The following is a 14,179-nucleotide window of genomic DNA, read 5'->3' as shown; positions in this document are numbered from 1 at the left end:
ATCTAATGGTTGATATTCTGGTTATAATTTTGATTATAATCTAGTATGTCATGGATCCTCTCTCTAAAAAGAATTTAGAACTACAATTGTTGAGATGGAATAGATTTTATTTCTCGCGAAATATACGATAATTAAAAGATACAACCAATGAAAGCGGAGGTACCGAAACAAGTGATGGATCGGCGAACATTTTGGATACGGAGAAGATAGAGGCTATGGAGAAAGCGGAGGTACCAGAACAAGTGATGGACATGGAGGAGCCCCATAACAAAAGCGGTAAAGTACCGAATTATTGTTGAATGTTATAATAATATGAGTTTTTTATTTAAAAATAATATCGGGTTTTAATAAGTCTAGCATTTTATGTTAGTTATTTCGTTATGTTGTAATTTTATTAAATCTAGCATAATGTTGTTATGTTTTAATAAGTATGTAACCTTTTTAGATGAATAAGGTATGCATTTTTTTAATTCGATAATTATTCATATATATGATTTTAAATAAATATATTCGATGTGAAGCTCATATGAAATGTCTCGTTAAGTTCTTTGCAATGGTAAAAAAATTTGATAGAAAAAAGTTTTTAATTATGTAGTTGTGAGGGATTAAAGAGTTTTAGTTGAAACTTAAAAATGATACAAAATGGAATAAGATAGTAGTTAGGCAAATCTAAAGAAAAGAAATAAAGCTGAATAAAAAATAATTTAGCTTTAGCTTTCGAAAGTGAAAGGCTGAATTTGGCTTACAAAATAGCTCAAGCTAAATTTTTTACCTGGGAAATTGTGATTTGACTTATGGTGGGAGTAAACATAGGCTAAATTTGGCTTTTTAGCCTACGGTGGGAGATGGTCTTAGTTGGTATGGTCCGGCCATGAGATTGTTGCGAGGAGGTGATATAGAGGGGTGAGAATCTGTTTTAGGCCCTGGACCAGCAGGGAGTTGAAACCTGTGCAAATCATCTAGGAGGCGTGCTTCAGTCAGCCCGTTCTTGTACATAATTTTAATTTTTTACCCAGCCCTTTACTACGACAATTATATCTGAGTCTACCGGGAACTGCGTCAGGGCTGCTAGAAGTCTCAGAAAGTGTGCATCCGTATCCGTGCTCAGTGTACGTAGGTTTTTTTTTCCGACAATCTACCCATGAAAAATGAAATTTTTTTTTAAACAAATAATGCAATAACATGTAATTTGACATGCTTATTAAGAAAATTTTAAACTTTTTCTTGTTAAATTAAATCTCCAGAATTTTCTTGTAAGAGAAGAAGGATACCAAAATTCATGAAGCTGTGTAGCAACCTCCCCACTTAAAAAATGAGCTGATGTACACGTGTTGCTATTAGGTGTCTCAACAATCTCTTTCACGTGGGAGGTGATTTTGAGTCCGACCCTCGACTATCCCAACAATTTTTTTAGTCAGTGTCTTCAACCAAGACGGGAATCTTATCGAAATAAATCAACAGTGGACAGTGACGGAGTCGTCATTCATATTGAGATGAAATAAAGTTTTCGTCTGGTCATTCATGTTGATAGACATAAGACTGGATTGTACATTATCATATACAAATAATATAATAGGCTTCTTCTACGTGAATTTTACCGTAGCCCCCTTTATATAGCAAATACGTACGACATGCGCATGCTGCGAATAACTGCAGGCTATCACCAATGTGAATTATTAAATTATATGTAGACAAAAGTAATTTGGCTTAACATGCTTGGGAGGAGCATAATCATTTTATATAAATAAAACATCGTATATTTGTCATAGCATAGATTATGCAACACATATTGCCGGAAGGGGAAATAATAGTTTACTCTCGGATGCCACATTCTTTTTATATTTCATGAACACATCCAATAATGGAGCTCGTAAGCCGTATGAAAAGGTTAATAGGAAACATATATATGGTGTACTCTCCAATATATGGATTGCCATATGCACCTCCTACCTCTGGGAAGCAAGTCGGAATATGGTTTGGGGAAACGGATATTGTGCCATGGTTAAATAAAATCTTGTCGGGTAAGTTTTTTGGCAAACCTGAATGGTTCCCATTTGTAGACAAGGAAATCAAATCCTATGACAGGTGGGCTTACGTGTACGATCACACATCGGATATTGGTGAGTGGGTTGAAGCTCGTCTTCTTGATACAGTTGAAGCCGCGTCAACTCCGTCTTTAAGCAACAATTATTATGAAAACTTTCAAAATGCAAACGATACTACTTCCATGGACCCTTATAACGAAGGTTCAACAACAGTATACACATTTATATGTCGTTATCATAGAATACATAAATGTGTTATTTGTATGAAGGATGATGAGTGGTACTGCAAGATGGCGCTCCCAACCTAAGGGGTTAGGGAAAGTAAGGATAATGTAATTTTATGTGTGTGTTGGTTGACATGTTATTAAATTCAAGTTATTTGGTTTTCTTTTTAATTGCTTATCATAATTAATAATGATAAAGATGTTAGTAACTACACATTATGGCCCGTTTGTTTAAAAGGGAATGTGAGAATAGGAAATGGAATTCAATTCATTTCCCATTAGCCTTGGAATGGAATGATTTTAATGTTTCCATACCCGACTTTTGGATTAGTTTGGTAACGCAGCCAATAGAAAAATGAGACCAGCAAATGAATCATGTCATTTACAATATTGATTGTTTTTTTGCAACTTGATTGTTTTTACTTTTAAAATATTGATTAAATTTCCAACAACATATGTATTTCTAAATACCAAATATATATATATATATATATATATATATATATATATATATCAATGAGCGGCTATTAAAAAAAACCGCTAGTTGTGTACCGGTTTAGCTGGTTATAAATTATGGATTAATTCAAAATATATAAGTATGCATACATGGCACCTACAGACATTGGGGTCAGACTTTGATAATAGATTCTTTAAAATAATATTACATCGATAATACATGGAGTTTTCACTATGTCGTCACTGACACGTGTATGGACCAGCAGGTCAGTAGGTCTGTATTTTATTAACACACATAGGTGTCCCACACACACAACTACCTCATTATGTTGAAGAACCAAATTGGCTGGGTGGTCCTGATAGCCTTATGAGTAAACCAAACCGCAATCTGCATATTCCAATGGAAGGCGGGAGCATGGTGAACATTCAAAGGACGTAAGCTTCCCTATTTTCATGTCATTTACGACATTCGATCTGACTCTCTTTGGCTGGTATTTAGAACTCGTCTATTATAATACGTAGTTAATTCTCACCGTTTATTCGTGTATTTCCTCTCCACTGAAAATCTTTGATGCGAGGATATACATGTATATATCTCATATGTTCTCTAATATATGGCAGCGGATTCTTAAATCTTTCGTGCATGCTCATCTCGACGAGAACTGTTCGAGATGTGCATGGTTGAGCTTAAAAGGGCTTGAAAGAAGGGTGATGTTATGTACAACGGAGACCACTGTTTGATAAACAAAGCATGCGTTCAGTTCTTCACTGATATCAGTGACATCCACGCAGCACTATTTTTCATATTCCAGTACGGTGGCCAAGAAATGCAGTTTATTGTGACCACATATGATATAGATGGGTACCTAATCACACCAATTATAAGTCCTCAGATATGAGGATTAAAACATATGAAAGAAAAAAAAAATGAAAAATAATACACCCATGCACGACGCGCCTAGCGACGGCGTGCTTGCAATCGACGGTTAAAATAGGTTTATTGACTTTATTCACTTTTTACTTCTATCAGAAAACAGACGCGGAGCATGGACACACAAGAGCATTCCAAACGTCTTGGAATTTCGAATTTCTATTTTTAAAAGAAAAAAAATTTCGAGCTATTTTTATTTCGATTTCTATTATTCTCTCAATTCTTAGTAGCTTTTGAAAAATTTTGAAATTTTTAGTTTGTTGAGTTTTGTCTTTTGAGCTTAGACGTCGTTACAAGTTCGTAGGATTTTACGGAAGTGTTTTCGGACATCGAAGCTATTTTTAATGATTTTTAGAAATTTGGTATTATCCAAAAATTAATTATAAATAGTATTAGGGCAGTTTGATATGGACCGTTGGATTTTATAAACCGCAAGATCTCAATCGTTGAATCGATTATTTATGTAAGGGATCAGATCAGATCAACACCCAGACCGGGTCATTCTCGACCCGAACGGAGGCGATGGGTCGATCCGGCTGCCACTTCGTTCTTCGGTGACGACATGGAGAAAGAATGGCAGCGTCGACTTCGTCTTGGCCTCCACATCCTCCATGTGGCATGGTCTTGGTTTCGGCAAATGAGCTTCGGTGAAGGAGAATCGAAGAAGAGAGAGACGTTGGGTTCGCCGGCAAGTTCTAGATTCTAGCCAAGGTGGTGAGAAAGTTCGGTGGTGGTAGCTTCGCCTCGACTTGGCGAACGTCCTTGTGGTACTGGTTTTCAAAGAGAAGCTTTGAGGAGGGAGAATCGATTAGCGAAGGTCTATGTGTTTTTTGGCGAGTTTCCATGCTTTCCGGTGAGATTTGGTATTCGACCCAAGTGTCAAAGTTGGTCAATTTATGGAGCTCTACCTCTTTGTATAATTGAATTCAAAATTGGTTAGGATTTGGAGAAGTTAGGTTTTGGGCAATAGAGGACCGTTGTGTGTGTGGTCGTGCACAACGGAGGTGGTTACGTTTTTAATCCTTGTTTTAGTAATTAAATTCTAGTTGTTATGGATCTCTTAGCATGATTTTGATGCTATATATATGTTCGATTACAGGAATCTAAGAACAAACAGCAGCAGTTGTTATGGGTTTCCAGCAGTGGATGACCACCGTGAAGTTACTATTCACAACGGCAGCAGTGATGGTGATAGCTGGTGGTTAATTGTCTCTAGGTTTTGGTAAGCTTGGTAGTAGTAGTAGAATCCAATTGTGTTGGTGTGTTGCTTGAATTTTAGAGATGGAGGAGTTGGGTGAATAAAGGTTGGGTCGGGTTCTTTAAGAACAGAGAAGCTATGATGAATTGTAAAGTTTAGATGTTTGGTATATATGTTGACGAGATGTATTTTGGGTTGAATTGCTTAACATATGGAGTTTGTGGTTACAGAAATGGTTAAGGTATAAAGGAAATGGAATTGGAGTTGTCAACGAAGATGATTAGTGAAAATGTAATAAATGGAGGTGGGAGAATTAAGAGAAATTGGGTATCGAGAATAGAGTAAGAGCTTAGATTGGTGCTTGGAGGATAGTTGGGATACGACTTAATACAGAGGCATGTGATTCGGTAATTGTCGAAAAAAATGATCCATTGACTCTCTAAGAATAAGGATTTGGTAAGAGCATCGAATGCGAGTCGCAGAATTACAAAAGCAGAAGAATAAAGATTTTAGAAAAGCAGGTCGCTGAGTTACTAATTTTAGTTAGCGTCAGATTTGGGACTCGGATTTCAAGTAGGGACTCTTAGGGAACCTTTCTTTAAATCTATAATTAGATTTAAATTTGTTTAGTCTTTGTGGTTTCAAGTCGACATTTGTTTAGTCCTTGTGTTTTTATTTTAATTTGAATAGTCCTTAAAGTTCTAATTTTTCATTCAAATGGTCCTTAATTCCATAAATTTTCTCAGTTAAATTGTTGACGTGGCCGTTAAAGACATTATTGTAATTTTTAACGGTCATGTCAACAGTTTAATTGAGAAAACTAACATGAGGCATTTGGATGAAAAATTGTGACTTTAATGGCTATTTAGATTAAAATAAAACCAGAATGACTAAACAGATGTCGACTTGAAATCACAATGACTATACAGTATTTTACCTATTAGATTATAATTGGCATGGTGATTTGTGTAACATTGATTGATTGATTGATTGATTGATTAATTCTTGATTGTTATCGATTTCGATAAAGTATGTAATATCGTTGATTTATGTGATTGACGTTTTCATTTTTCATTTAAAGCATGTGTTCGATATTAAAATGCGAGTATTGATGCTCAATTGATATATATGCATAATGCATTGTGAGGAATTGTGAGATTAGTGAGATTGGTGATTGTAGATAGGTGAGAATGAGATGGAGAGGAAAGATACATTTTATGTAGTTGAGTTTCCTCATGGGTTGTCAAAGATCTAGGGTAGCCCACACGTTCACAAATTTGGGGAAAACATGTCCCTTCGATGGCGGACATCGATAAAACGATATTATCGGGTTTCAGGTTTGGAGACCATGAGTATGACAAGACGACTAACAAAAGAGGTATTGGCGTTAAGGAAATTACTAACTGTTAGATCATATATTGAAGACATCTTGGGTCACCCCCGGTTGGTAAAATACACGGTATGAGACGTGTATGATCACTTGTCTTTGATGTGTGGACTGATTGGACAGTAATTGAGTGAAAGGAGTGCATTAGCATACATGCATTGATCGATTTGTTGTTATATATGACATTGGTTGATAACTTGATTGTGCGACATAGTTAAGAATAATCTAAAGAAGTTTGGCCCTACTGAGCGTAAGCTCACCCCTATAGATTCTTGTTCAGGTGTACGAGGTACGACACGTCTTTCGAGAAGTCTAACTATGATGTTTAGCTGACGTGTACGAGAAGACCTGTACACGTGTATAGAAGAGTTACGAAAGTTTTGAGTGACGAAAGTTTTGAGTGAGCTAGATTCGCAAGACCTGTTTTATCTTTGTAATTGGTTTTGTTTTCGTAAACGTTTTGTTTTCAAAAATTTTCTGAAAATATATTTGAGTTTGTTTTATTTTCTTATACTTTTCCCTCTCACGCTTCGGATTCGGTATTAAGTGCTTGGAAACTACTAACATCGGATTTGGGGTGTGACACAAAGTCTCGCTCGATCGAAATCATTCAATACATCTTTAGAAATATTGTGCCTCTTCCTAGCCATATACATCCCATTTATCGTGCATCTCTCGTGTTTCCCATGCTAGATCAAGAAGTACATTTTCAAATACTTTTGTGCATCATATCTAAATTATTACGTGGTTTCCTCATCAATTTTTTGATGGGGCAGTGATCTTGATGGTTCAGTTAGCATCGGTATTGTGTTACATAATCATTGTGGCAACCTTTGATTTCAGCTTATATGAATATTGGTGACGTCTGAGTATTGGTAGCTGAGGCAGCGGTAAATCATTTCAACAAAGTTGTCATAGAATGTTATTCTCGACTTTTCATCTTAATTCGTTGTAATTTTATTTGTTGTTGTTATTTGTTCCATTGTTGTATTTTCATTCACCATTTTGAAAATTAGAAGCAGTTCAGCCAGCTACATATATACAAAATGGTGAATGAAGTCTGAATGCCCTTGAATCTACTTGCTATACAATTTTTGGAGCTTGTTGATATGATTGATAATTTGATATATACTGATTATAAATCTATAGCACACTGCACACCAAATATAGAATAGTAAACAAGATAAAGTGTGTATATGAAAATAATGAAGAAACTATGAATGGTGCATTATCAATTGCTTCCGCGAAGCGTTACACCAGCGAGCATAAGAGGCATGTAGATTGGGCCAATCAGAAGACGAGCAATATGTGAAGTGGTGGAGCCACAAGGATAGAACTCGCTCTTGATCTTCTTCTGCCAGCTTCTCTATGGTCTCTTCCAGTAGTCTCTCCAGCTCGGCCCTTTCGCTGATGCTCAAAACAGGCACATCAGTGCCGTTGCTGGCTGTGCACAGCAATGGAATCCATAACACCAACATCTGCATCTGCATCTTCCCTTGTTTTCTTTGTTGCTGCTCTTTCATGCTCTCGTTATCATCATCTTCATCGCCTTCATTCCCTCCCATATTTTTGGCATACCTCAACAACAATGCTGCATGAACATAATCAGTCTATAGTGAATCGTAAATTTGAGGACATGTGTCTAAAATATAACCACGTTAGTTTACCAAAGTTTTCACTATTTCAATAATTCAATTTTCCCTCAGTACGTCGCCAAACAAGATTCAATAAAGACAAGTTTTATAATCAGGCAAGCAAATGATTGATAAGATATATGCTAAATCAAGTGTGTCAAGCATATGTCTCAAACCCCAATTATATCACTGTAATGTTTTCTTTTCCTTATGAACTGTAATGTACGTTCTAATCTAAAAGAAAAAGAATGACAATGAAAAGGATCGACTCGAATATATAAAGAAAAATTAAAAAGAGTAATTTTTCCATGCAGGTAGCTAGAGATGGAGAGGCTTTGAAATCTGACCTGAAATCTTGACCAAGGAGGCTTGCAGGCGCGGCTCTGCTGAAAGTGAGAGGCGAGCCAAACTAGATGCGGACGCCCATCTCCTCACAGACTCTTGAGCAAAGCCACAACTTGCCATTGTCTCAGCCAACCAGAGCAGCTCCGCCGCTAGCTTCTCTGCCGAGCTCCTCGACCCGCCGCTGGTAACCCCCTTTGTCCACACCACGTCTGCAACTGTCCGAACGGCCCTTACTACCCAATGATGAGGAACACAATCCAAAGCATCAATATCACCGCCACCGTGGTGCTGCTGCTGTTCGAAAATTGCGGCGGCTTCAAGCTGGTTTAGAGTCCTCGACAACGCTTCCGACAGAACCCTTCAGTTAACTTGACACAAAGCCTCCACGCCCTCTCTCTGGTTGTCACGGATGAGGTTTTCTGCTAAAGACCGAACAGCTTGGTACTTGCGGGAGCTTACCGGAATATCATTCACGATCGACAATAGCTGCGAAAGTGCTCGAGCTATAGCCGTGTCGCTGCCGTTGCCGCCTTCGTCTCCGCTGTTAGCTGCGGGCATATACTTCTGATTTATTTGATCAATACTACCCTTCTTGGGAGGCTTGTCATTGTAGTCGTACAAGGTGGAATAGAGGGATTCGATATTCTTGGTCGACCTAGGGTTTAAAGAAAGAAGAAGACGCAGGAAAAAGAGGAAGGAAGAGATGAAAACGTAGCGTATGAGTTCTAGGGCTTTGTGTTTTTGGGTCCAGCTGGAAATTGAAGTCACTGCCAAAATGAAGAGGGAAGTTACAAGGTTGCGGAAAAGCAAAGGAGTTATGGACGACGAACTTTCCTTCATCGTCGCCGTCTTTCATCCACCGTTAGGTTTAGCTCTGAATCTTTCAATTCCTTGATTCTCGACCTGTCTCGAAGCACAGGAAGAAGGCTATCTAGGAGAAGAAGGCTAGGATTAAAATTGATCGGAATGTTGAAATTTAGGGTTGTGAACTTAATTGTGATTGATTCATAGATTGGTGGCGTGCAGATATAAGTGATGGAAACTTGCAACTTACGGCCAGCTGTATGTTTCGATGGTATCTACAACTCATGAAGACGAATGTTTTATTTTTGACCATATACTTTTGTACGTTTACGTGGAACCTCTTTCTTTAGAACCCTAGCTAGGTCGAACTAACTAATTGAGCTGTGCAGGTGGATTCCACCCAAATATTTCACACGGATTCTAAAAACAGTGGGCAAAGAGGAATATGTGTGGCTTTTGTTTCATGAACAAAGAGTTTCAAACTTCACTACTAAGACATACCTGTCAAATTGATTTCCTCTCAAGTCTCATTCTGTTGTCGAAACCCTTTGGTTACAAGAATTTGGGGCCGATTATTAAAGTTATGAATCCCAACCCACAATGGAAAGCTTAAAAGTCTTAAACCTATCAAACGAGTAATGACTATTTCAAAGCTCGTTTATACTTAATTACAACCTAGCAAAGTGTGTAAATTATGAATTGTGAATTAAAAACTGCTTGCGCGATGCGTTACACCATCGAGCATATGAGGCATGTAGATTTGGCCAATCAGAAGACGAGCAATATGTGAAGTGGTGGAGCCACAAGGATAGTACTCCCTCTTGATCTTCTTCTTCCAACGTTTCTATGGTCTCTTCCATTACTCTCTCAAGCTCAGCCCTTTCGCCGACGCTCAAAACAGGCACATCAGTGCCATTGCTTGCTATGCACAGCAATGGAATCCACAACATCAACATCTGCATCTGCATCTTTGCTTCGTTTCTTTTTTGCTGCTCTTTCTTGCTCTCAGTATCATCATCAATACCTTCATTTACTCCCATGTCTTTGGCATACTTTAACAACAACGCTGCACGCAATCAATCAAGAATACTCTGTCATACATAGGATTATTCATATATCTGTATTATATACACTTTAGCTAGCCACAATGATCAATATATATCAATCAACTTCGCCTAGCTCAGTTGCCAAAAAAGAAAGACAATCCTCCTGGATCAACAAACGGATCGAAAAGTCAAATGGAGATGGCGCAGTCTGTGATCTCTATTATGAATTTTTGCTTGAACTAACATGTTACTGCTCTCGGGACTCAATCAATGACTCAATAACTTAATAACGACAGCATTAGAACAGAGATAATACAGATAAGAAAAACTCGTACTACGCAGAAACGTGCAAACAAGGAAAAGGAAGATCTACCGGTCAAAGCCAAACATATAAATCATTTTCTTTGTTTGGCAACAATAATGATGTACATGATTCTTAGGACTAGCATATTCTAGGGCATAAATTTCCATGAGATGCCAACTTTGGTCTATTCAACTTACTGCTATCAGCGATATACTTGAAAGTTGGAATTACGAACTATATTCTTATCGACCAAAAATTTATATGGGAAGTTGGAAGTTGGACGTTACTACCTTTCGATCTTGTATTGCTAGAAAGAAACGACAATTTCCACCCAAACGGGTGACATGAAAAGGATGACTGGAAGATGATCGTCCAAAGAGACCATACATATATAAGAAAAATCTTCTTTGTTTGAGGAGAACTATATATGAGACTGCCAAACAATCATTTAACTCCCAGAAACCTTGGTCATAGATATCACCCCATGCTGAGCTATAAATAGCAAATTAAGCAAACCAGCGGGTTAATTATCACCTAAGACATATGCTAATATAGTATAGTATCTCAAAGTCTAATGTTCTAATTGAAAGAAAAATAGGAATCACAACGAAAAGGAGTTCATCAAATAAAGAAAAATACAGAAATAATCATTAAGATAGTAAGTGTTACCTGAAAGCTTGACTAAGGAGGCTTGCAGGCGGGGCTCGGCTGAAAGAGAGAGGCGAGCCAATATAGAAGCGGACGCCCATCTCCTCACAGACTCTTGAGCAAAGCCACAACTCGCCATCGTCTCAGCCAACCAGAGCAGCTCCGCCGCTAGTTTCTCCGCCGAGCTTCTCGACCCGCCGCTGCTAACCCTCTTTGTCCAAACCACATCTGCAACGGACCGAACAGCCCTTACTATCCAGTGATGATGATGACCAGTATCTAAACCACCAATATCACCATCGCCGCCTCCGCCGTGGTGCTGCTGTTCGACAGTTGCAGCGGCTTCAAGCTGGCTAAGAGTCCTTGAAAACGCTGCCGACAAAACCGTGCGATTCACTTGACGCAAAGCCTCCACGCCCTCTCGCTGGTTGTCATGGATGACGTTTTCCGCTAAAGACCGAACAGCTTGATACTTGCGGGAGCTTACCGGGATATCATTGACGATCGACAGTAGCTGCGAAAGTGCTCGAGCTATAGCCGTGTCGCTGTCGTCCCCTCCGGCGTTAGCAGCGGGCATAAACTTGTGATTTCTTCTACTACAGTCGGCCTCGTACAAGGAGGATTCATTATTCTTGGTCGACCTAGGGTTTAAAGAAAGAAGTAAACGCAGGAAAAAGAGGAAGGAAGAGATGAAAACGTAGCGTATGAGTTCTAGGGTTTTGTGTTTTTGGGTCAAGCTGGAAATGGAAGTCTCTGCTAATATGAAGAGGGAGGTTATAAGGTTGCGGAATAGCAAGGGAGTTACAGACGACGAACCTTCCATCATCGTCGTCGTCCCTCGTCCCCCGTTAGGTTTAGCTCTGATGTCTGAAGCTTGCAATTCTTTTTGATTCTCGACCTCTCGAAGTAGACGAAGAAGGCTAGGAGGAGGAGGAGGAGAAAGGATAATTGATTGGATTGTTGGGCGGTAAAGTGTGACGCTGATGCAATTTAGGGTTGTGTTGGTGAGTGATTTATGGATTGGTGGCTTGTTTGGGTGAATTATTTGTGATGTGATGGAAACTTGTGAGGAAGAAAATCAAAGTACCATCTCCATCTGTATGTCTAGATAATATATACGACTCCATGAAGACGAATCTTTCATATGGACCTCATATTTTTTTTTTTCTTTTTCTTTTTTAGAAAAATATAGTGCTGATCATGCGTACCTTTAGATCCTCTTCTCCAAGGGATGCGTTATGAGAAGGCATTTGTTGGCAGATTGGTGATGGTGCAATGGTAAATACATGGAATGATTCCTGGATTCTTGGGTTGCAGGGGCGCAGGGCTAGTGTTGGTAATTTTGTTGCACATGAAATTATTAATACGGTGACTGGTGAGTGATTGGCTTCTTTGTTTTCTCTTTTTGAAATGAATTTTTGATCAGCAGTACAGGTACTTGGAATATGCCATCCTAATAAAACAAGTGTTCCCGGTGGTGGAAGCTGATGGAATCTTATCAATTCCCTTAACATATACTAGCCTTCCTACACGCGTTTGCGCGCGTGCAGAAGTGTGTTTTATGTCAATTTGATAATTATTGTGAAATCTTTGTTAGTTTGATAAATTATTGTACGATTTTCATAAACAACAACCGTACACAATTCAAATAAAAATGACACAATTGAGTGAAATAGTAATCGAAAACAAAGTCAACCCACATATAAATTCCATTTTGAAATAAAGTTGACCAATAATTAGAAGTAAAGAAACATTAGCACATTACATTGTATTTAGATAAGTTGAATCCATCAATTGAATTAAAAGGGAATTGATTGTGAAAGGTTGCGGAAGTGCGGTTTCTGCATATTTCATAATTATCGTGCGCTTTTTTTTAATTCGATTAATTATTGTGCGGTTTTTATAAAAAAATGGCTCCTTGAAATCTAAATTTTTTTTTAAAAGAAAGCTGAACAATAATCAACGAGAAATTTTAAATACACACCTCTAATATCTTAATACACACCCCTTACTTAATACACCATCTATCAAGTTTTTCATTTCAGTATTATACATAATACACATCACAAACTGCCTTAAATGCCCTTAATTTATGAAATATTCCATTATTTAATATAATTAATATATATTTACTATTTGGTACCTCTTTTTACATATTATTTCGTCTAATTTTTGCTAGAAATTTTTTGTTATCATCGTTCAATTTATAATCAAATGATTATTGTTATATCTCAACTCCAAAATCACCAATACAAGTTTTCAAAATTCACAAGCTAGTACAACTGTAGAAGTGCAGTAGCTATTAAACATAGATAGCTAGTTATTCGATAAAACATGTCATGATAAAGATGCTGCAATACTTGACAATATGATCTTCAAGATCAAACTAAAGCTGATAAAGATGCAGTACTTGACAATATGATCTATAAGATCAAACTAAGGTTGATACGGATAAAAAAATTAAAAAATTAAAAGACAACCCAAATGAATTGTGGAGAAGAATCGGGGTTAGGGGAGAAGACATGATTTCGACAATTTTAGGGTAGAAGACGTTGGAAAGAATACTTCTAGCGTGAATTATTTTTTTTAATAATAGATGTATGTTTTGGTCATTTAGCTTACCTATAAAATCTTAATAGAAACATAAAATAATGGGGATGTGTATTAAGAGATAAGGGGTGTGTATTTAAAATTTCTCATAATCAACAGCCAAGATTTGTAGAATTAGAAACATATAAAGAGTATCCATCAATACATGTCATATGTTGAACATTAGACAATACTAAAGTTAAGAAACATGAGCACATCACATTCGTTTTAGATATGTAAGTTGAACCCATAAATTGTATTAAAAGGGAATTAATTATGAACATTAACATTTTCAACATCAATCGTTGAGTGAATGAAGTCACAATATCAGTTTTGTACCATCAACCTAATTAAGATGAAAAGATTATTTCCATAGTTCAAATCTTAAAATGAAATAAGGGAACAATGAATAGAATGATTAAAGCAATGTTAGTCATAAACCAAACACAAATTATAATATGTTTGTTTTACTAACTACACGCAATTGACACCGATCAACACACAATTATTTGATTTTCTTTTATTATTATTATTATTGCTATTTTTTTAAATGTAATTTTCTCTCATG

The 14,179-nt window shown here is 37.3% G+C and overlaps 2 protein-coding genes and 1 non-coding gene across 3 annotated transcripts; 1 reads left to right on the top strand and 2 right to left on the bottom strand.

The window, feature by feature from the left end:
• Positions 1-4,209: 4,209 nt before the first annotated feature.
• LOC101298182 lies at positions 4,210-5,080 on the top strand. The gene is made up of 2 exons (XR_183943.1): positions 4,210-4,509; positions 4,756-5,080. It is a non-coding gene; the product is annotated as an uncharacterized LOC101298182 (transcript).
• Positions 5,081-6,145: 1,065 nt separating this feature from the next.
• Positions 6,146-9,060, bottom strand: LOC101309613. Its single transcript, XM_004292397.1, has 3 exons — positions 8,680-9,060; positions 8,223-8,541; positions 6,146-7,832 (listed from the first exon to the last, which is right to left on the bottom strand). Exons 1-3 carry the CDS (start codon positions 9,058-9,060, stop codon positions 7,456-7,458), a joined length of 1,077 nt encoding a protein of 358 aa, XP_004292445.1. The 3' UTR covers positions 6,146-7,455.
• A 426-nt stretch (positions 9,061-9,486) lies between these two features.
• On the bottom strand, positions 9,487-12,120 carry LOC101311058. Its single transcript, XM_004290294.1, has 2 exons — positions 11,044-12,120; positions 9,487-10,090 (listed from the first exon to the last, which is right to left on the bottom strand). The coding sequence occupies exons 1-2, from the start codon at positions 11,846-11,848 to the stop codon at positions 9,717-9,719; spliced, it is 1,179 nt and encodes a 392-aa protein (XP_004290342.1). The 5' UTR covers positions 11,849-12,120; the 3' UTR covers positions 9,487-9,716.
• Between the last annotated feature and the right edge of the window lie 2,059 nt (positions 12,121-14,179).

The sequence above is a fragment of the Fragaria vesca genome, linkage group LG2 (assembly GCF_000184155.1).
Source record: "Fragaria vesca subsp. vesca linkage group LG2, FraVesHawaii_1.0, whole genome shotgun sequence".
NCBI lineage: Eukaryota > Viridiplantae > Streptophyta > Magnoliopsida > Rosales > Rosaceae > Fragaria > Fragaria vesca.
The sequence above is the reverse complement of the archived record's forward strand: the minus strand, read 5'-3'. Positions and strand labels throughout refer to the sequence as shown.

Bases quoted from the DNA above. Each gene is read 5' to 3' on its own strand.
- LOC101311058 (XM_004290294.1), bottom strand. From the start codon at position 11,848: ATGATGGAAGGTTCGTCGTCTGTAACTCCCTTGCTATTCCGCAACCTT. The intron at 10,091-11,043 runs GTAACACTTACT...GATTGCGTGCAG, and splicing joins CTCCTTAGTCAAGCTTTCAG to CGTTGTTGTTAAAGTATGCC.
- LOC101309613 (XM_004292397.1), bottom strand. From the start codon at position 9,060: ATGAAGGAAAGTTCGTCGTCCATAACTCCTTTGCTTTTCCGCAACCTT. The intron at 8,542-8,679 runs GTAAGCTCCCGC...ACTCTAAACCAG, and splicing joins CGATCGTGAATGATATTCCG to CTTGAAGCCGCCGCAATTTT. The intron at 7,833-8,222 runs GTCAGATTTCAA...ATGTTCATGCAG, and splicing joins CTCCTTGGTCAAGATTTCAG to CATTGTTGTTGAGGTATGCC.